Source organism: Octodon degus, unplaced genomic scaffold (genome assembly GCF_000260255.1).
Source record: "Octodon degus isolate 3935 unplaced genomic scaffold, OctDeg1.0 scaffold00032, whole genome shotgun sequence".
NCBI lineage: Eukaryota > Metazoa > Chordata > Mammalia > Rodentia > Octodontidae > Octodon > Octodon degus.
This window is the reverse complement of record NW_004524608.1, coordinates 5,527,713-5,549,866: the sequence shown is the minus strand read 5'-3', so window position 1 is coordinate 5,549,866 and position 22,154 is coordinate 5,527,713. Positions and strand designations below refer to the sequence as shown.

General features: G+C 43.4%; 1 protein-coding gene across 6 annotated transcripts in view; it reads right to left on the bottom strand.

Annotated features, from left to right (window-relative positions):
* The window catches only part of Cald1 (caldesmon 1), a 202,237-nt gene that overhangs the window by 2,961 nt on the left and 177,122 nt on the right, over nucleotides 1-22,154 (bottom strand). For 5 of the 6 annotated variants that reach the window (XM_023713563.1, XM_023713558.1, XM_023713560.1 and 2 more), the window contains 7 exons: nucleotides 19,701-19,953; nucleotides 18,038-18,178; nucleotides 10,734-10,777; nucleotides 10,562-10,643; nucleotides 8,079-8,216; nucleotides 7,444-7,539; nucleotides 1,761-1,841 (listed from right to left, as the gene is read on the bottom strand). In XM_023713563.1, the coding sequence (XP_023569331.1) occupies nucleotides 1,761-1,841; nucleotides 7,444-7,539; nucleotides 8,079-8,216; nucleotides 10,562-10,643; nucleotides 10,734-10,777; nucleotides 18,038-18,178; nucleotides 19,701-19,953 (835 nt within the window). The remainder of the gene's footprint in view (nucleotides 1-1,760; nucleotides 1,842-7,443; nucleotides 7,540-8,078; nucleotides 8,217-10,561; nucleotides 10,644-10,733; nucleotides 10,778-18,037; nucleotides 18,179-19,700; nucleotides 19,954-22,154) is intronic. The other variant, XM_023713561.1, reaches the window with a different exon arrangement.

The window sequence follows — 22,154 nt, the reverse complement described above, 5'->3', positions numbered from 1 at the left end:
GTAGGAGTTCACAGGCATGGGGCAGTTCTGTGTGTGAAAACTCAGTCCCCTGCTGCTGCATGCCACCCTGTGGCACAATTCCAGGGAGAGGCATTCGTGTTGAATTGTGTAAATGCTTTCCTCAGAGTCCCGCCATTCCAGATCCTCTGGCTCCACTTTACAGAGCTCTGGCTCTAAGGAATGTGTCCCAAAGGACTCCATCTGTGAAGATGGACTCTGAGGAAAGTCCATCTTGCCAGTTCCAGCTGGCATCCCTGGCTCAGAAGGGAGGCTGTATGCACACTGGGATTGCCTCTCTTAAAAGGTCAGATGTCTGTGTCAGAGGTGTCATCAAAATTTGGGCCAATAAATTCATTTTCTGCTTAAAAAAACAAAAATTTATCTTCTCTCTTGCCACCAGTAGAAAATTATGCAAGGAACTTAAAAAAAAAAAAGAAAAGAAAACCTTTACATTTTTTGCTAAAAACACAGTTTCAAAAGAAAGTGTTATGTATAATGGTTAAGAATGTGGAATCAAATCAGACTGCTTGAGAGTCAGTCCAGGTCTTACTATTTGCTGTGCATCTTTAGGAAAGTTATAATCCCTCAGTGCCTCATGTTCTGCAGCTATAAAATGGGGACAATGCTACTACCCCTCACGTACTACCTGGAGACCCAATGAGGAACGGCAGTGCCAAGAGCACTTACTACTCCTTTAGTGTTAGTAGTTTGTAGTGGTCAGTTTGTATTGGTAATTTTATGATATTTAGAACTCATCTGGAAAACTGGACTTACTTAAGAGTCACTTTAGATAGAGAGTCTGGGCCAGAGGATTTAATGGAATGAAAAGGCCACGTATGACTAATAGAGACAATGAAGTAGTATACTTAGGTGCCAGCTTTAAGAGCTTGTGGAAGTAGGAAAAGGGAAGTGTTTCTCTCATTTCAGCTGGTACCAGTGATGCTTTAGTTGTCTTTGATGTGATTTCTAGTCCTGAGTTAGCTTAAGAAGGATTCAGTTGCTGGAGTTCTGCACCAACCCACAAGCAGATAGACAGTTCTAATCTTATTGCTGGCCTCTGATTTCTCTTTTTAATTTTTCTTTATTAAAGGAGAAGACAAGGTCTCTTTCTTGAAACAGGGAAGGGCTCTGGTTAGGAGTTAAATAAGTTCCTTTACAGCAAGGGGGTCCCATTTGTAGCCCCAGCAGCCCTCAGGTATTGTCCAAAGCTCCTTTCTGAAGACTGAGTACATCTCCTGCCCACAAGACAAAGAGTAAAAGCAATCAGAGCACTCTCAGCCACTAGCTCTCATAAGTAGCAAATTCTGCTTTACTTAGGAGTCTTAGTTTTTTTGTCATAAGAATCTTGAGTCTGAGGCTGCTGGCAAAGTCTCCTAGAATGGCTCCAGAAAGCAGCTTGGGAACCACTCAGGGAGACAGGTATTTTCCTCTAAGTGATCTGCTTTCTCTGAATGACTGTGGTGCCAAGCCCGGACCTTACAAAGAAATAGATTGTGTGGTTGTCCCATGGAGCTCTGCCAACCTCCCGACCACTGTGGTATATCTAGAATGTCTTCCTGGGCGCCATTCCATGAGCTTGGGTTATGGATGCTGTGTGACTGACACCCTATAGTGCCAAAGGCTCTTCCCCTCACTGGACTCTGGATCTTTTAGAAATGGGTGGTCACGAGGTGCAGATTTCTCATCTGACCCCAGGACACTAAACTGCAGGATTCATTAGAAAATAGATCTCTGAAATACGAGTTCTCCCAGTAGGTTACCTTAGCGGGGGAAGTGACCTTATCCACAGACTGCTTTTCCCAAAGGTTCCGCTTGCCAGATACATCTCCCGGCCTCAAGTCCTACGGAAGAGAAAGCAGACAGAATGGACAGGGGACCATTTTCCAGATTTAAATGAATCAACACATTGACTTCATCTGTTTGGGTCAGTCTGTTGTTTAATATACTTCACCCCAGCAATCTGAGTGGGTGGGACTGAAAGGACCATCGGCTGCTATTTGACGTTACACGTCTTGGCCTATACTGGGATATGAGAATGTGCTGGAGCTACAGATAGCAGCGGGGTCCTGGTCCTTCACCAAAGATTTGCTATTTACTGAATGGTAAAACTAGAGTATAAATATTGAAAGTAATGTAGCTTATTTTTTAACTTTTTTTGGTTTGGTTTGGTTTTTTGTAGTACTGGGGGTTAAAACCAGAGCCTTCACACTGAACTATATCTTTTCTTATTTATTTATTTATTTATTTATTTTTTAAATTTTGACACAGGGTCTTGCTATATTGCTCAGAATGGGCTCTAATTTGGGATCCTCCTACCTCAGCTTCCTAGAATGCTGGGGCTATAGGTGTGGCCCATCATACTCAGCGATTTTCTACATTCTTGGAGGTGAATGATTCCCCGGAGGCTTAAAAACATCTCACCCCTTGTAGCCCAGCTTCCTTTCAGTCTCTCCTAGCTAAGGGCCCACCCTGCGTTTCCTGCCTGAGACATTTCTCAGGCTCTACATGCCACTTTGCCTGCCCAGGAGGCAGCTAGAGGGGCAGAGTCTGTACCCCAGGAGCAGCAGTCCAGCCACTGCCTGGGGAGCACTAGTGCACACATCTCCCAGACTCCCTCAGATCTCAGGGAGGCTTGACCCAGGGATGTGTGCTGTACTGGGCTTCACAGACGGATTAGGTCTTAACAGCCCACATGGTGACCTCGTGAATGATGCATTCTTTATTGGTTGCCTCTCTCTCCCCTTGTCTCTCCATCATGGTTTCTTTACCTCTTCTGCTCTGGGATCACTGGCTTAGTGTCTAGCCAGCCGAAACAAAGAGGTTTCTCTAACCATACTCTCCTCATCTTAAAATCATTTTGCGTTTCCTGCAGGCTAGTGGGTAATTCAGCAGTGGGTCAGCGGAAACTACTCCACAGAAACAAACATTTATCACAGATTCTACTGCTAAGAGGAGCCCAGGGTTGATGACGTATGTTGGCACACGTGAGAATCTTGGGAAGGAAATGCTAAAATATGGTCTATCGATTTGAATCTTTATTTACTAGCTCATAACTAATTTCTTTTGGAGGAGGATCCAAATTTCTGTTTCCATTTACTTTTCCTCCAGCATTTGCTTATATTAGTACTTGGCAAAAGGTGGTGTGTAGAAAATAAATGTGTTTTACTGAAATAGTGCTGTGTGTTTTGGCAAACTCTTTTCTCATTTAGAAAAGTAAAGCTACTAGCAATCGCATTTATGCACAGACACCAGTCTAAGTGAACATATTTCTAATCCGCAGCATTGAGACTTCCACCCTGGAAATGCACTGCTAAGCATTTTCAGCACTGAATGTTGAAGCATTTCAGATGTGCCTTAATCTTACCGAGATTTTGGATTTCCTCTGTGGCATGAATTCTCGATATTCTATTAGAGAGTTATACCTATTTAGTTTGGAAACATGAGGCAACAAATCAGACTTAAAAAAAAAATTCCACTTAGTTTGCCAATTTAGGTGAAAGTTGCCAAATTGTCTAGAAGATTGTTTTACAATTATGGAAACTATAATTAGGAACAGGCTGATGGAGTTCTAGAAAGTGGATACAATCATTTTATTTATTTGACTTGTAGGAGACCGATAATTTTTCTTCTACGTGAATGTTCTTCTGCTTAAGAAAATGGGTTGGATGTCTCTGAAATTCTACTGATGAATCTTTTTGAGATCACTTAAGGAGTTTAAAGGGCTGGTTTTCAGAAAACAGTAACATCTTTAAATTGAATGAGAAATATAAATAGAATTACCTGACTAGACTACATTTTAGAGAAAGACCCACTCCTGAAGAAGAGGGAGAAATGAAGGCAGGAGAAGCAGGTTTCCAATCAGTCAGAGACCAAAGAGTGAAGAAGAGAAGCCAGCTGAGAAAGATATTGTGGGGTTTTTTAAACAAAAAGAAAGACAAATTAGCTTTTAATTGCTATTTGACATGTAGTTTAGACACACACACACACACAAACACACAACACACACACACACACACACACACACAAAGGCAAGCCAGCTAAAACGGACATACTCAGCATTGATTTCCAGTTACAAAGTCATACCGAAACCCTACACATTCTCCCCACAAATAGCTTAAACGTCTCAGTAAGAAATCCCAGTGCAGATCAATATTAACTTTTAAATAGTCCAAATAATATTGGTTTGACAAGCCATTTTGGGCACTTGATTCTTAGCATCTGTGAAAATGATCACTTAGCTACTAGAAGAGGATGGTTTTTCTCTTTCTTGAGTTTTAGAATTCAACCCTGTAAGTCCCATGAATTAGTCTTTTCTCCTTTCTTAGGATTCCAATGAGTGAGGAGTGATTGTTGAATAAACTTCTCTCTGATTTATTTCGCATGGCTCCATGCCATAACTCTGCAAATGCAAACTTAAGCTTTTGTCCACTCATGTCGGGAAGACAAGCAGTAAGTTGAGGATAAAGTGTTTCTGATCCCAAGTCAGAAGGCATCTTGGGGACCCTCCCATTTGCTGATGTTTTAGGCAAATCTCTGGCATTCTAGCCCTCACTCTGACCAGGGAGTGAAGCTGGGATGCCTTCCATGCAGCACCGTATTGGAGACACACAGGCCTGAAGAGGCTTGGGGTGAGAAAAACAGATAATGGGAATCTTGGATTTGAAGAATGCATCCTTCCATCCTCCAAAAATGATTTCAAATTAAATTTTTGAAAGATGAAGCGCAGTAATGTGGGCCAAGCTGCACAGATCTTAGCTGCAGGGTACCAGTGCGAGACCCTGCGGATGAGCCAAGACCCTCACGTGGCCGACTTTCTACCTCCCATCCTTAGACTCCTTGCCTACGAATCTTTATGCATCTTCAGGAGCCTGCCAGCCACTTCTACAATGCTGAAACTTCAGCTCTTTGCTGCTGGACCCTTGGGATGAATCACCCATCTGCCTGGCTGGGCTCCAACTCACATCTTTTCCCAAACAGATTTGCATGTTGCTAGGTCTAAAATACAGGCTACTCTCACTACTGGAATGTGCAGAGAACTTCACAGTGGCTTTCTAAGAATATATGTGAACTAGCATTTGATCTGTGACTTCAATGGCATACTGCTTTCTTCTAATCTGACCTACACTCAGGAAGCCATGCCAAGTCCACAAAATCTGATGGTAAAAAAAGAGACCCTTAAAATCTATGTTAATTGCCATATTCTTTTTTTTTTTTTTTTTCCCTTCAGTACCAGGGATCAAACTCAGGACCTTGTACTTGCCAGGCAGGTGCTTATGCCGCTGAGTTATCTCCCCAGTCCTAATTGCCATATTCTTTCCTTTTCCTTTCCCTTTTTTAGAAGGTAGTCAACCAAATTATATGCTAAACAGGAGGAAAAACAGGTCATGATTTTATAAATTACCTACAGTATTTTATTGTCATACCAGTTTTTAGGAGACCATTAATAACTCCAGAAAATGTTATCATTTATGATGTGAGAATTTTGGTAGATTATATTTATTGTAATAATTATTGAATTTAAGATTTTAAATATTTCCATTAGGATGACATAAAGATGATGGTAAGCTTATCAGTTTATTTTATCATTATTATTTTTTTGTATTTTAGGGAAGGGTCTACAAAGTGTTCAGGGTCTCACTATTAGATTGGACTCATAGTGATCCACCTGTTTATAGCCTCCCAAGAGCTGGGATTACAGGTGCGCACCACCACACCCAGTCTCAAGTGTCCTCTCAGTGAGTCCCGGAGGCGGGGCCTGCACTGGCAGGTGAGGGGATCGAATCCCCGGCCCTTCTGCCTGCTTGCAGGCACTTTAATCTGCTGAGCTATTTGGCCAGCCCTAAGTTTATCAGTTTAAAAGCTATAAAAGAGTAAGGAGTAAGCCCTGGACCAAATTTATCAGTACAGTTTGTACAGAGATCAAACAAATCATAAAAATTATCATTTCTTCTAGCAATGTGCCATATTCAAGGGGGGAATACTTATCATTCATTCCTTACCCTTCCTGTCTTGTGAGCTCTGTAGGGGATCCGTAGGATTTTTTTGTCTTTGATACTAGGTCTCCCTAAATTGCCTTTGCTTGCCTCATACTTAAAATCTTCCTTTCTCAGCTTCCTGAGTAGTCAGGGTTAAAGGCATGTGCTATCGTGCCAGTTCTATGATTTCTTGAACTTGTATTATATGTATTTTGTTGGGGAGAGGGACTTAGTTGTATTTCCTGAGATTTTCAAAGGGACCCATCATTGAAAACACTTACTGATCACCGGTCTAGAAGAATGATTTTACAACTACCATAGTTCATTCATTTATTTCAATAATTTCAACTTTTCCTGTAATATGAGTGTTGGGGATCCTGGAGGCACTAAAAGGCAGCATGTAGAAAGGATCTCTGACCTTGATTATCTCTTTGTATGGTACCCCTTTTCCTGTATCTACTGTGAAAGCAAAAAAAAAAATATTGAATCTCAGGGTGAATAATGATTAAACAGCTCAAAAGGCAGCATATGGTGTCATACAAACATTTACAGTGTTCTTTTTTCTGTGTAGCTTGGACAGTGACAGCAATTGGTAACTTGGGAGATTATAACTGGAGCCTGTGGATGCCACAATCTCTCCGAGGCCCAGAATTTGGAAAATCTTTTCTAGTAGGTTGTAGGACCTAGCAAGTCAAATTTACAGCTCCCTTGGGCATCAACAAAAGCCAACTTAACAGAGAGAACTTAACTCTATACAGTGAGAAACAGTCAAGGTTTTAAAAATCATATCGATAAATCCAAGGCAATTATCATATATAGTCAATGAAAATATTGAAAGAATATTTTTTCAGTAATATAGCTACACCAAACAAATAGGAAAATTTTGGATTTTGAAAATCAACATCCATAACCAAATTTTCAAGTTACCAAATTTTTTATGGCTTTCCTTTGCAAATGTTGATAAGAATGCCATAGCAATTATTTCAGTAAATACTTAAGAACTGCATTTTTGTGCCAGGTTACAGAAATTAAGTAAATTAGAAAATATTGTTCAAAACAGCTAACATACACATTCTTGCAGGGATAAGTTTAAGGGTGCTTATATAGTGAAGTAGCCAAAGTAAATGACATTTCATTTTCAAATTCCTATCTGTAATTTATAAAATAGAAGCTAGAGAAATAGACCAGTAAAGGGTCTGACTTTGATCCGCCTGATTTAAGCTAAGTCCTCCCTTCAGTCAAGGCAGAGGGGCAGTGACCTGGTTCCCGTTACCCTCTGGGTAATTGGGGTGCGTGGTGCGGCTGCTCAGGCCCCGGATGTGTTGGCACGCTGCTTTGCATGCAGCGGCGCAGGTGGATGGATGGCAAGAGCCCCGTTTCCCTTAGGTAAGCGGACCAAATGCTTGTTTTCTTTGGCTGCTGAAAGCTGAGAGCTCAAAAAAACTCAGAAAAACCCGAAGCTACTTACAGCAGGTTTGGGAGCAGGCGACTTGTTCCCATCTGGGGTTTTGGTCAGCCACTCATTGATGCGGCTGGAAACTCCCACCTTCAGGCCAGCAGTTTCCTAAAAGAGCCAATTGTCTTAAGTATTAAGGAAAGCCGCAAACTTCACCAGGGAAGGGACCTATACAGCAACCCTAAGGACCAAGATGCGGTAAGAAGTGTACTTCGCCCCGCAACAAATATATTCATACACTCATGATGCTTAGCAAACATATACTAATAAAAAATATTTGCCCTCAAAATGCAAAACAAAGCAATTTTTGAATATCAAGGTTTTTTTTTTGAGTAATTATTATTTCAAATAATCACAACATTTAAAACTTGTTATTAAAGGAATATCTGGCTTTATTCCACATGCGACCCCCACCCCATCCTAAGGGTTGACAGTAATCTCAGGCATTTTCTTTACAGTTCCATGGCCCGAGTACACAGGGCACCCTCATGAACGCATTCTCTCCGAGCTTGCCTTTATGGTCACTGCAAAACGAAGCACAGACTGCACCACTTTGTTGCTTTTACTACAAACAAGGCTGATTCTGAAAGGGACCTAGGAAACAGTTCTACTCCTCCAATTTAAAGGATTAAAAGCTGCACGCTCACCTTATTTGGTGTGCCTGACGCAGCGGGGGATGAGAACACATTCCCCTTCTCCCACATGCTCTTGATACTGCGCACGCCTTCAGCAGGGACGGGAAGATTCGAGGCTGCTGGCTTGGTCGGCTTTGCAGTTTTCGTTCCCTGCAATGTGTTCAGTATCTTTAGGATCACTGCTCGGCAGTTTGTCCTCATAAAGTTACAGCGAAGCTGGTCTTCCTCAACAGGATCCCTTCAAATTTCGTTACGTGAATATCCTTAACAAGCATCACAATCTCTGTTGAAACACTGCACTCTGAGGATTGATGACCCTCAACGGAAAGCATCCAGAGCAAGATCCGAGGCTCTTTTGCAAGTGAAATATGCTATGCGTTGGTAGGGAGATGGCTCACATCCCTTCTTCAATAGCTACATCCTATGTGCCCACTCTGGCAAGGTGCTCTGCTAGGCTTTGGGTGTGGTGGCAGGCAAAACAAGGTAGTGTTGGGCTGGCAAGATAGCTCAGTGGTCTAAAGCACCTGCTTAGGCAGGCTTAGGCAAGCGCAGGGACTGCGGTTCGATCCCTGGCACCACATGCAGCAGCAGCTGTGCCCCCAGGGTGGGCTGAGCTGGCCACAAAAACAAAACAAACAAAAACCAAGGTAATGTGTTCTTCTACTATAACAGGAGGGAAAACCATGACTAGCTACCCAGCTGTTTATTTCCCACTGAGTTAAGCACTATAAAACACAATGGAGTACTACAGAACCTGGCATGAGAGCAGGTATTACGTGAATAATAAAACTTGGTGTGGGAGTTAAAGCAGGCCAGTCCCAAGGAGTGACACGGAAACCCAGATCTTACAGAAGACTGGATGTGGTAAAGGGAACACAGAAAACAACTACATTCTGTGCAGAGGCCACGGTATGTGCAAAGGTCCTGACTGAAAAATGGAGGTGCCGCTGCACGAGAACTGTACCCTGAGAGGAGATGGCGCATTGAAACAAGTAAGGCACACATCTGAGACACCTCCCCACATATCTGAGGCACCTCCCCAGCAGTAATGAAAGGCACACCCAGAATGGCACAGGTGTCTTTCCTGCTCCTGCATGCTGGCCTTTGCCTTTGGTCAAGATGTCAGTCAGGCCGCGTGGTACCATAAGAGGCTGTGGCCTGAAGATGAGTGTGCTGTGGCCTGCCCACCATAGAAAACAGCCATTCAAGGGGCCAGAGAGATGGTTCAGTGGAGTAAGCGCTTCCCTGGCAAGCACAAGGGCCTGAGTTCAATCCCCGGTTCCGCCAAAAAAAAGAAAGAAAATAGTCATTCAAACTTCATCTTTTTTTTTTTTTTTTTTTTAATTTAGGACAAGGTCTACGGGGTCTACAGGGTCTAAAGGATCTCACTACATAGATTGGACTCCTAGCGATGTTCTTGTTTTCAGCCTCCCAAGTGCTGGGATGACAGGTGTGCCACATTCAGCGTCAATCGCTTTCTCAGTGCGCCCCGTGGGCGGGGCCAGCATGGCACTCCAGGGATCGAACCCCGGCCACTGCGCTCTGCCTAAGCAGGCACTTTAGTCTGCTGAGCTAGCTGACCGGCCCCAAACTTCATCTTATACTTTAGTAACATCGATCTCCTTGATTATTCCTTTCAGCAATTAGCAGGTAGCCCTCTCTTATTCTTTCTTATAATTCATGTGTGAGTTACAGGCATCTACACTGTAGAGCACAAAGGAGAGGAAAGAAGTAAAGACAGACTGAGACAGGCATGTGGTTGCAGGTGCTCTGAGGCAGAAGACTCCTGGAGTCACAGCCCCAAATCTACACAAAGGCAAACCAACCAGAAACACAGACTGATCAAGCCACCGACACGTTTAGTGCTTTTCTATTTAGATATACCCACTATTTCCAAATACAGTAGTACCCCCCAGGTCGGTTGGCTGGGGAAAAAAGTTGAAGTAGATAGAAGCACAAAGCTATGGTCCTCCACATACAAGACAATCAATTTTTATAAATCAATTTCGATGACAATTGATGATAATTAAACTTAAGTTTTATAATCATCTTTATATTGCTTTATGCGACTACTTTAACTTGATAATGAGTATTTATAAACAAGAAGGTAAGGAAAGCACCACCCATATCCTACCATTTCTGTGACTACTGGCTTCAGTATCTCTATGCTCTTTTTAAAAAATAGTTTATTCATTTATTTATTTGATACAGGGTCTTACTATGTAGCTCAGACTCCTAGTGATCCTCCTGTCTCAGCCTCCCCAGTGCTGGAATTGCAGGCATAATCACCCCCAGTTTTGGTGGCCAGCACAGCATGCCCAGGCTTCTGGGGCCAACACGGCATGGGGTACCAGGGATCGAACCTGGGTCCTTGTGCTTGCCAGACAGGCGCTTAGGCCACCAAGCTGTCTCCCCAGCCCAGCATCTCTATGTTCTTTCATGTAGCCAGAACCTGTGTCCGCTCCCTGTGCTGTGGTTTGGAAGGCAGCGCTCACCTCGATAGCACTGGTGTATTGCTCCAGGCGGCTGTCGATCTTGGAGACCACGGCAGCTTGATGAGTTGATTTGACACCACTGCTAAATAAACAGACACGTACATAAACATAGGAGAAAGGAATCGTTCCATGCACAGCTGGTCATTGTTAGCTGAACAACCAACGTATTTACCTTTTCTGCACGGATTTATTCAAAAATTCTGCTCGCTCCTCTATCTAGGAATTGGAAAAGAAAATAAATGGAGTTAACATTTTCAACTTATAAGCGATGTTTCTCACGTCATGCCATGACTGTTCTGTACCTGGTGAATAAACGTCAAAGAATGTATAAGGATATAAGGGGACTGTGTACAGCTAGAGAGGAAAACTGATTGGATAGTTAAGATCCGAGAGATGGAGATAAGATGGGCAGAGGACGAAGTATGTAGAGAAACAGAAAGTCTTGGAAGCAGACTAAAAACCAGATGATAAAAATGTCCCTGGAATAACATAAATCAGTGGCAGGTTACTCATTCATTCACCTGTGATAGCAGTTGGAGGTAGGGCTTTGTGGTGGAGCCCTCATGAACAGGATGGGTTACCATAGGCCCACGGTCTTGCTTACTCTCTCTTTATTTTCTCCTGACAACAACTCAGGAAGAAGATGGACATTAGCAGAAGAAGGGGGGCCTCATCAGAACCCAACTGTGCTGGCCTGCTGACCTCAAACTCCCAGTCCCCAAAGCTGTGAGAAGTCAGTGTCTGCTGCCTAAGCCACCAGCCCACACTCATTTGCTACCTTTGTCCAAACTGATGCCCAAGGGGTCATTCAAGCACATCGACCTATGGCAAATGTAAACCAGTAGATGCACAGGCTGCCCCGGACAGGGCAGAGTAAGGAAGCTTCCAGAAGGAGTGTACTTTGACACAGGCAGGCATACACACAAGGGACATTGATAGGTGATGGGCAGCAGAGAGATTTGCTGATTTGTCAAGAACGCCTCAATGTGATAAAGTTTCAGTAAACTGTAAGATTTGATTTAGCAGCTTTAGTCACAGCCAAAAGAATTTTGTAGCTTCAAAACTCTTTGAAGACTACTGAACCGCCCATTCAGCATGTGATGGTATTTGTTATAGCATCCTAAGACTGAGAGAGACAAGGTCCCATTTTTTTTTTCTTTTTTTTTTTTATATTTCAGGGAAGGTTCTACAGGGTGTTCAGGCTCTCACTACTAGATTGGAGTCATAGTGTTCTGCCTGTTTACAGCCTCCCAAGATCTGGGATTACAGGCACACACCACCATGCCCAGTCTCAATTGCTGTCTCAGCGTGCCATGGTGGGGGGCAGGCACGGCAGGCCTGGGGATTGAACCCCCAGCCCCTGCACCTGCTTGCAAGGTCCCATTCTTTAAGGATCACACACATTTAATATTTCCTTTCTTTTAAATTTATGTATTTGGTACAGGGTATAACTATGCAGCTCAGACTCAGAGTGATCTTCCTGTTTTTCAGCCTCCCCAGCACTGGGATTACAGGTGTGCGCCACCACACTGGGTCTCAGTGGCTGGCTCAGCATGCCTGAGGTTAGGGCCAGTGCAGCATGTGGTACCGCGGATCAAACCCCAGTCCCTACACTTGCCTGCAGGTGCTTAGTCCACTGAGCTATCTCGCTGGCCCAGGAGCACACACATTTAGTAGGAAAAATTAATAGAGCATATACATAAAATAGTTAAAAATTAATGGTAGGTACCACAGGAAAGATAAAATGAAATTTTTGTAAGACAAGCAACTAAGACAGTTGGAGAACGCTTTTCAGTAGTTTTTATGTTTGAACTGAGCTTTGTAATTAATGTCTAATTTCATAAGTGAGTTTATGAAACTAAGATGAGTGATGTGTGAGTTAGAGGGCAGGGGACTTTTCTAATAGAGCAATCACAGGCACAAAGATTTGGGGTACAAACCAGAATGGGGGAGCTGAGGAAGAAAAATTTGGCATGCTAGCTGAGCCGACACCTGCCCTTTGCAACCAATCTAGGGGTCACATTTCTCCCCTTCACCATCACACTTACCCAAGTCACAGAGGCTCTTGGGTTCCTGCAACCACTTTGGTGTGCATGACAGCTACTCTGGCTGGACTTCCTTATCATACTCTGCCATGGGTCATGATACATGGACTGCCTCTCTCTTGTTGGAAAAATGCCCTTGCTAAGTGGCTGTGAGAAATGAAACAACCTGTACTGAATCTGCTAACCCAATGCTCAGTTTAATGTGTAAGTTTAAAGAGGGAAATTGGTTCCTCCAAAGACCAACAGGGGGCAGTGTTGTCTTGATAAAACCGGGAGTGAATGCACACTACCAGTTTCAGTAAACTCTACAGTCTACTTTCCCACTCACGGGTACACGAAAGCATGTGTACACATCGTTGAAAGCAGCAGCAAAACTCTTTATGCATAATTTGCTCAACATTTAATCTTTGCACTTATTATGTAAGAGAAATGATTCACTCTTGACATAATTTAAGAATGAGAAACTAGGTTGAGAGTTGCCCAAACAATGGAAGTCTGAAAAATTAGCAGAATATACTCTATGACAATATTTTGAGACCTCAAATCAAATACTTCCCTCCCACTGGCATTGTACGATATTCTTATGTATTATACTGATCATAATAAACACTGCAGGGTCAAGAGTGTCAATAGCTACTGGAATGCCACCAGGATACGTTAGTGGGAAAAGCAGTGTAAGCCATTTCTTCAAGGCACAAACCCTGGAGACAAGCAACTGACTGCCTGCCCCGGCCTGTGTGTCTCTCTTTGCAGAAATGCTTTTTTTTAAAAAAATTTTTTTTTAATTTGTTTATTTATTTAGTTTGTGTGTGTGTGGCTAGCTCAGCCCACCAGGGGGCGGGGCTGGCTGGCATGTGGTGCTGGGGGATTGAACCGCTGTCCCTGTGCTTTGCTAAGCTTAGCTTGTTCCAAGTAGGTGCTTTAGACCACTGAGCCATCTCACCAGCCCCAGAAATGCTTTCGTTATGTCACTGAGATTGTTTCAAGGTGGACTTAGCTTCTGTGGCACTTTAGGGAAGGTAGAGGAAAGAGCATGTTTTTCTTTGATTATTGGTGAGACAGGAACAAAAGCTAAGGATGGAAACGAGCTGGCCTCTGGAGCTGTGCAGGGAGAGCCCGAACCAGGGGAAGTTTCTGTCTGTCTCTGCTCTTTTTTCTAGGGCAGAAGCCAATGCATCACAACCATTGCATAAATGGGCCAAATGTGGCCTGAGTTTTCACACAGCCCTACACTAAGAATAATTTTTCTACATTGTTAAATGTTTGTAGAAAAAAAATCTCAAAAGCAGCATGGTATTTTATGACACAAGGAAACTATATGAAATTCAAACATGTCAGTGTTCATATATCATTTTTGCCTGTTCTATGAACTCTTTCTATTCACTTGCTCTGCTCTGATGTTTCAGGGCTCCGATTTGGTCACCTCTGTAACTGCTGAACTGTTTCCTGTGAGATAGTTGGCCACATGCCTCACACAGGGCCAGTAATCCTGCTTTGTATCCCTCTTTTGTGCAGTACAGTGAACACTAGGTAACTCGTACCTAGCAACTATTGAATAACAAATCCTGTCAAGGCTTAGTGTGAATTCTCCCTAATGCAGGTTTTGGAGCAGGGTCTGAGTATGAATAAGAGTTAAAGGCATTGCACCACTGTGATGTACTCGTACCCACGGGGACAGCAGTGTGACTCATAATAGCAGTATCTTGGAAACAGGCTACATGCCCATCAACAGATGAATGGAGAGAGAAAATGAGGCATACGGAAACTGTCGCAAATCAAGGCAAACTCAAGCCATTATAGAAAAATGGAATTAACGTGAGAAGATCATAATGTTAAAGGAACTAATTGAGACAAGTTGAAATAGCATGTGGTTGCCAAAGGCCAGCCAAATAGTTCAGCAGATTAAAGCACTTGCAAGCAGGCACAGGGGCCCGGGGTGGGGTTTGATTCCCAGGCCTGCCATGCTGGTCCCACCCCAAGGGTGCGCTGAGACAGCAGTTGAGACTGGACGTGGTGGCATGCGCCTGTAATCCCAGCTCTTGGGAGGCTGTAAGCAGGTGGATCACTACGAGTCCAATCTAGTAGTGAGACCCTGAACACCCTGTAGACCCTTCCCTAAGATACAAAAAAGAAACCAACCAACCAAACAAAAATAAATGCATGTGGTTTATTTTATACACACACACACACACACACACACACACACACACACACACACACACACACACACACTTATATATATAACAGATAGTAAGAAAAAAAGAGAAAGATTATTGTAATCCAGTGGAGACAATGTGTCTAAGAGTGTACCTTGATTTAATACAGTATGTTTCATATGTTCTTTGGCCATTATTTGTCTGGATCTTAATCTGTATATATAACAATTAACTTTATATGAATAAATGAATCTGACACTGGAAAAATAAAAGGGGGTAGGGGGAAGGGAGACAAAAAATTGAAATGTTACGTACATGCACCCATCTTCTACAGTAAATGTAATCATTATGCATTGCAAATATGGACTGATAAAAGTAAAAAAGCAAAACCAAAATAGAATCCTGAGTTTCTAAACAACAGGGACATGTTCTGAGAAAGCTATGGTTAGGTGATACCAACAGCATGTACTTTGGTAGAGGAAAGGGGCTTTGAACAGGAAAAAATATGGAAAATAAGGACCTCATTGGGCTTTCTGGCTAATCCTAACCAGAAGAAGTTAAAACTTTAGTGAGAGAGCAATTAACAAGACCAGAGAAAGTTGGTAAGCCAGGCAGGTGCCCTAACCAAGCTAGCCTAGCCACGCCTCCCCACCTTCAATAAGACGCAAAAGTGACGAAGGTGGCCACTTAAGAGATCGCTCTTATTTAATAAATAAAATATGTACTTAAACCTGGACACACACACACACACACACACACACACACACACACACACACACATTTTCTCTCTCTCTCTTTCTCTCTCTCTCTCTCTCTCTGTTTCCCTTTACCTAATTGCTAATTTTACCTTGTATGTACAGTCCCTCCTATCTAGCCTATACATTTCAGAGATAGGGACTGATAGGACGACAAAAAAATCAAATAAAGCCTATTTAGGAATTTCTATGTAAGTGATGGTATTGGACTTGACAGTCTTACGGTCTGGGACAGCCAATCATGTTGTGCCTTCTCCAGGGGGCGGGTCTTTTTGTCACCCAATCAAAGCAGCCAAGAACAAAGGATCTTCAAGTCTTCCCTCTTTCTGGAGCCCTCTTACTTGATTTATCAGGGTAGTTATTTATCCACTCCTTTCTCCTCTTTCCCAATAAACAGTCTTCCTTTCCTTAAACTGTGCTTCTCTAATTTTTTTTTTTTTTTGAATAGAGTTCAAGACCCCAGTGAACAGCTACATATGTGCAGTCGTATTCTGGCTTATGAACTTAATTCTCTTCACAATTTGGTTGCAAACTGAATTAGATGAGAGCAGCCCCAAGTACAATGGTCAGGTTCAATGCTGATCGAATGGAGAAATCTGATTGGATTCTCATTCAATATCATTTGCAGCTAGACTTGTAGAAAGAATTCAGTGCGTGAGCTGAGGTGTCACTATGATCATTACGGACTATAAACATGGACTAATAAAAGTAAACAAAAGAACAAAAATAAATACACTCTGTTATATCCATTGTAAGTAATGTTTGTAGATGTCTCTGCTTGTTTGCCTCAATTAGGAACACGTCAAGAGCAGCTGTTGTGTCTTGTCTTTCTTCTTGTAATCCCTAGCACACTCCTACTATAGTGTGTGCCTCAATTTGTGTGGCACTAATAATTAATATGTTAACATATTATTTGCCCATGAAATCCTTTAATAAACAAAAATAGTGGAAAAACAAAACAAAACAAACAAACAAAAAAAACAAATACAGCCCTGAGTTTCTAAGTGACAGGGACACATTCTAAGAAAGGTGCTCCAGTTAGGTGACACCAATGGAGGGTACTTTCAAAACACAGGAGGGCCATGATGTCAGTGGGTGACTTATCTCATGGAGCACCTCGGCTTGTATTGTCTGTCACTGGCCAAAATGTCACCATGGAGGGCACAAATGTAGATCACGGGAAGAGGTATGAAATAAGACTGAGGCCCAGACTACTGTAGCAAAATGTAAGAGATTGGCTTCGCTCATTTTTGTCTACCATGTGAACCAATCACAACATACACAGTCACACTTCATTTTCAGAGCCTGCCTGTGATTCTCCATTGGTTTTGCCTTTTACTGATGCCTTATAACCTAGCTAGGCTGGTAGCAAATGAGGATAGAATAAATATACTAAAATTACTTGGAAGATCTATTCACTCTTTTATTTATTCATTTGACAAATGGTTTCTGAGTATCATCAGTATGTGAGGCTCTGTACTGGGAGAGCAGTGAAATATTAACCTTTAAGCCAAAAGATATATTTAGAAATAATGACAGAATGGTTATCAATAATGGAAAGTATTTCCTAGAGTCTGCTGTTTTTCCCCTTTTACTTAGGCCATTCCTTCATCTCTCGACTCAGCTCCTTCCTGCTCCTGTCCTGGGAAATATTCCCATCTCATGTTAAGTATGACCTCTGTCCAAGGACAGCAGCCTTAGGATCAGAGTTATCCTGGCAAAGGACCCTATCCAAGTCACAATCCATCTTTTCCCATGATAACTGCTTTAAAATTTGAACCTGTATCACTTCCAGCTGTTCTGCTTTTCATGACAAAGCTAACATAACAAGCAACTTAAACCTTCATAATACATTTGCCTACTTTATAAACTTATAAGACTTTTCTAGTTTCAGTTCTCCAAGAAATGAAGCGGAGGATTGAGTGTAGAACAATGAAATTTAGAGATCACTATCAAATGTCATTTTAATATATACCAAAGGATCTAATAAACAACAGATGCAAATATCACCACTTTATTTCCTTTCAATAATAGTAAACAAGGAGAAGCTGTCTAGACCACAAATTTCCTATGTTGAAATCTAATTCCCAAGTGCTGGTATTGAGAGATGGGACCTCGGGGAGATGACTAAGTTATGAGGATGGAGCTCCCAGGAATGACATTAGTTCCCTTATAGATGGAGTCCCAGAGAGCTCTTTTGCCCCGTGCTTTTCCCATCCCACCTGTGACAGCACAGTGAGAAGAACTATCTATGAGGAACAGCTCTCACCAGATACTGGATCTGCCAGTGCTTTGATTTCAGACTTCCCAACCTCCAGAGTATGAATAATCAGTTTAGGTTGTTTACAAATTACCCAGCCTAAGATGTTTAGTGATAGTAGCCTGACCAGACTCAATGGACAGGGTAACTAAAAGATAAATGAGGCAAAGGAGGGTCTTGAATAATCAATAACTAAAGAAGGCCCTAGAAGAAAGTTTCTATAACAGAGGGGTTATAAGACAGTTTCCTCGGGAAAGTACCTTGAGAGATGAACCTTTGGGGGTGAAGCATTTGAAGGGCTTCTTTTCATCTGACAAACCATCTTCTGGCATCTTCTGACGCTTCTCAGCAGCTTCAGCCCTTCGCCTCTCAATCTCTTCCTTTAGCCTCCTCTTCTCTTCCTAAAGAGAAAGAACAAGGAACAAGGACGTCAAAATGGGTTCTGAGGGGGCAGGCAGGAGTGAGAGGGTGCCAGACTCTTGCTCTAGACTGGATGCTGCCATCCTCAGTGGCGGTCAGGGAGGTCCAGGTACCCGGGTCTGTACCTGGCCTAGTCATGTAGCTAATGATCTGGTCATTGTAAAATGGGATGATTCCAGCACCCACTTCCTAGAGCTTTTGCGAGGACCACACTGGAAAGGACATGTAAAATTTGGAGATAAATATCAATAAGGTGATTCCCGTCAGGTGATATAGTATCATCATTGTTCCCAGTGTCATTTAGCAATGATCTTCTACTTCTCTAGATGAGCAGTGAATGAAAACTTTCCTTCTCCTTACTTCTCAGAAGAATCTTGAAGACAAACGAGATTGCTTCTGCGAAACGCACAGATCCATGGTACTATGGCTGCCAAATACCTGAGAGATTACTTCCTGGTTTCCTGGTTGCCTCCTACCTCTACTGAACACACTATTTTAGATGCTTTGACAAACCTCAAATGATGACAGCTAGTCCCACAGTGGTGACATTGAGATGTTTACAGTAATCTATTTCATTAACTCCTCTGTTCTCTGGAGTTGGAAGAGATTTTGGAATAATTCACCTAAACTTTTCACACAGCTTAGGGAAATTGTGTATAGGAGCCACGTCAGAGAATTGCTGAAAAGCTGGATATTCTGAAGGACGGGATATCACTCGCAAAAGTTCTAGGGATAGAGTTGGAAAAGCAGGGTCCCAATTGGGATGGGGTCTTGCCATGTAGTTCAGGCTGGCCTTAAACTCATTCTGTAGCCCTTGCTGGCCTTGAGCTCACAGTGACCCTCCTGCCTCAGCGTCCCTAGTGCTGAGATTACAGGAGTGTGCCACGGCTCCCGGGCCCAATACTGATTCTACTGCTTATTAGTTCAAGAATCTTCAAACAAGCCACTACTTGGTTCCTGGTTCTTTATCCACAAAATGACAACGTATACCAGCATGAAAGGAAAGAATGGACTTTATAAACTACCCCAATAACAGTCGTAGCTGGTTAAATATCTCTTCCATGTGCTAAGCCAAAGCTTTCGTCCTTGTAATTTTTATTTCTAATTCTACTTAAGGAGGGTGCATATACAGGGCAATAAGCTAAAGCAAGCGAGTCTTTGGAAAATGAAAACAACCTCGCCGTGCCTTAATTTCCTCACAAAGGAGATGGGGAGCACCAATATCCTAGAGTCCTCACGAGAAGTGAGTAAATGAACTTGTCCAGAGTTTTTAGACTGTGCCTAGCACATGGTAAGCTTACATTTGACATGTAATATATATTTTTGGTACTGAGGATTGAGACCCAGGGCCTTCTCAGGGCTGAGTTATAGCCCCAGCCCTTTTATGAATATTCAGAAGAGGGAGAGGTCTTGCCAAATGGCTCAGGGTAGGCTGGGAACTTGCGACCCTCATGCCTCAGCCTCCCAGGGGCAGGTCCAAGCTGTGCATCCCCGCCTACCTACCTCTTCCCTGGCCCTGCGGTCGGCCTCCTCCTGCTTCCTCTTCTGCTCCTCCTCTTCCAGCACCTTCCTGCGCTCCTCCCTCTTCCTCTTCAGCTCCTCCAGCTCCTGGGCGGCCTCCTGCTGCTTCTGCTTGAGCTTCTCAAACTCCTCGCTCTCGGTCTCCCCGCGCCGGCGGCGCAGCTCTTCCAGCCGCCTGCCGGCCTCCACCTGCGGGGCGCCCTCGGCCTCTTTGCTGCCTCCGGGGCGGCTGGGGCTGCGGGTAGAGAGGAGAGGAGAAGAGAGGAGCGGAGCTGGGGCGGAATACCCACGCTCTTTCCAGGGCCGCAGCATCGTTCACAAAGCCACCAGGGGTGCAAAGTGGAGTACCCGAGTCAGAGATGGGGTGGACCCGAACGCGGGCATTATTCGACCCTCAAAAGGAGCGAGATTTGGACACACGTCACGGCGTGGATGGATTCTATACGGGAAATAAACCTGTTATGAAAAGACAGATCGTGCAAAAGAATTCAACGTCATCAAGTTCCCTAGAAATAGAAAATAGCATTGCAGTTTCCCCAGATTGGGGTGGCGGAGGAGGAAAGAGTGGCTCGTGGGTGTAGGGTTTCAGGGCTACAGTGTGAAATGATTTCCGAGATCGCTTGCGCAGTGCTGAGAATGCACCTAACACGGGAGAAGCGCGTTCCCAGGCGGAGGAAAGCAAGGGAGAGGCGCAGCAGAGAAGGAGGAAAATGGGATTGAAAATAAAGAGAACAGAAGGAAAGAAAGCATTGGAAAAATGGGGAGGGGAAGAAGGCCTGAAGGGATGGAAGGAAGAGGGAAAAAAGAAGACATACCCGGCAGAGGTACAAACCCTCTATGATGAATGTGATGGTTGGGTATGGCAAATCCATAATAAATAAGTAAATTTTTTAATAAATAATTTTTTAAAGGGATGGTTTGGCGTAATCTCAAACAACAGAGGGAGGAAAAGGAGTAGACTTTATGCCACCATCCTGTACATGCGAAAATGGTTAAGCTAGTAAATGTTGGTCTTCTCTTACTTTTTGCTACAACTATTATGTAACATATACAACAACGTGGAAAAATGAGGCAAACACTCTTTATTCTACTTACTCCAGTGGGCAACTCTTTGGGGTCATGGGACTGTCTACAGTTATTTATATATGATGAATGTTAGAAAGAGAAGCGTGCACATTCCTGCAAGAATGAGTCCTAAAATTTAGGAGTGACGTAAATAAGTGGTGACTGGTTAATTTGGATCAGCCTGGAAGCGTGGGCAGAAGTCAGAAAAGCTCAGGTACTGGAGATGGGATAGGATGGTCGAACGGAAGGTACGCGCTGAAATACACCAGCGCATCTACTTGTCCTTGAGCTGGACTCTAGCTGTTTTTCTCTCATACGTGCAATTACCCCTTGCTGCTTGACCTTAGAGCTAAAACCATGGTCATATTCACACACAGGAAGGCCCTCATGACTGTGTGTACATTCCTGGCTTTAGTTTGTACATATGAGTTGTGTATTTTCTTTCTCTCTCTCTCTCTCTCTCTCTCTCTCTCTCTCTCTCTCTCTCTCTCTCTCTTCCTTTCTTTTTTTTTTGGTACTGGGAATTGAACTTAGGACCCTGCGCTTGCCAGGCAAGTGCTTGTGCCACTAAGCTATGTCTTTGATAATTTGTGTATTTTCTACCTTCTTTGGCCCCAGTACAACCGGAATATTCTTTATCAGGATTTAAAATTACTAAATGAGCTCAGAGGTGCTGTGGTTAGGGTGGCTACTTAAATGTCATTTGTTATGCTTTATGAACCCTTCACATATTATGATCAATTACTAGTCACAATAACTGGGAGTTTGGCAGTTCAGGTCTATTATCCACATTGTAGAAATTAGGATACCACAGGTGAAACAGAAAAAAATAATTTATTGCAACTTTTGAAAGAAAGTGGTTGACTTATGATGGGATTTTAATGCTTCTCCGCCAATCACACACTTCTTTTTTTTCTTTTAAAATGTACTTAGTGCAGGGTCTACAGGGTCTCACTACACAAAGCGGAATTGTAGTGATCCTCCTGTTTTCAGCCTCCCAAACGCTGATTACAGGTGCGCACCCTTTCAGTGCGTCCCGGGGGCAGGGCCGGCACGGCATGTGGTGCCGGGGATGGAAACCTGGTCCCTGCGGGGATCAAACCCTGGTCCCTGCACACTCTTTACTATATGTGAAGTTATGTATGACTTTTAAAAATGAAACAATAGAGAGCGCAGGCCCGGCGGGTGAGTGAGACGACCCAGGCCTCGGGATCCTGAACAGACCCGGAGCGCAGGCCCGGGAGTGAGTGAGAAGACCCGGGCCGGGGGATCCTGAACAGACCAGAGCGCAGGCCCGGGAGTGAGTGAGACGACCCAGGCCGCGGGGTCCTGAACAGACCCAGAGCACAGGCCCAGCACAGAACCCTTCAG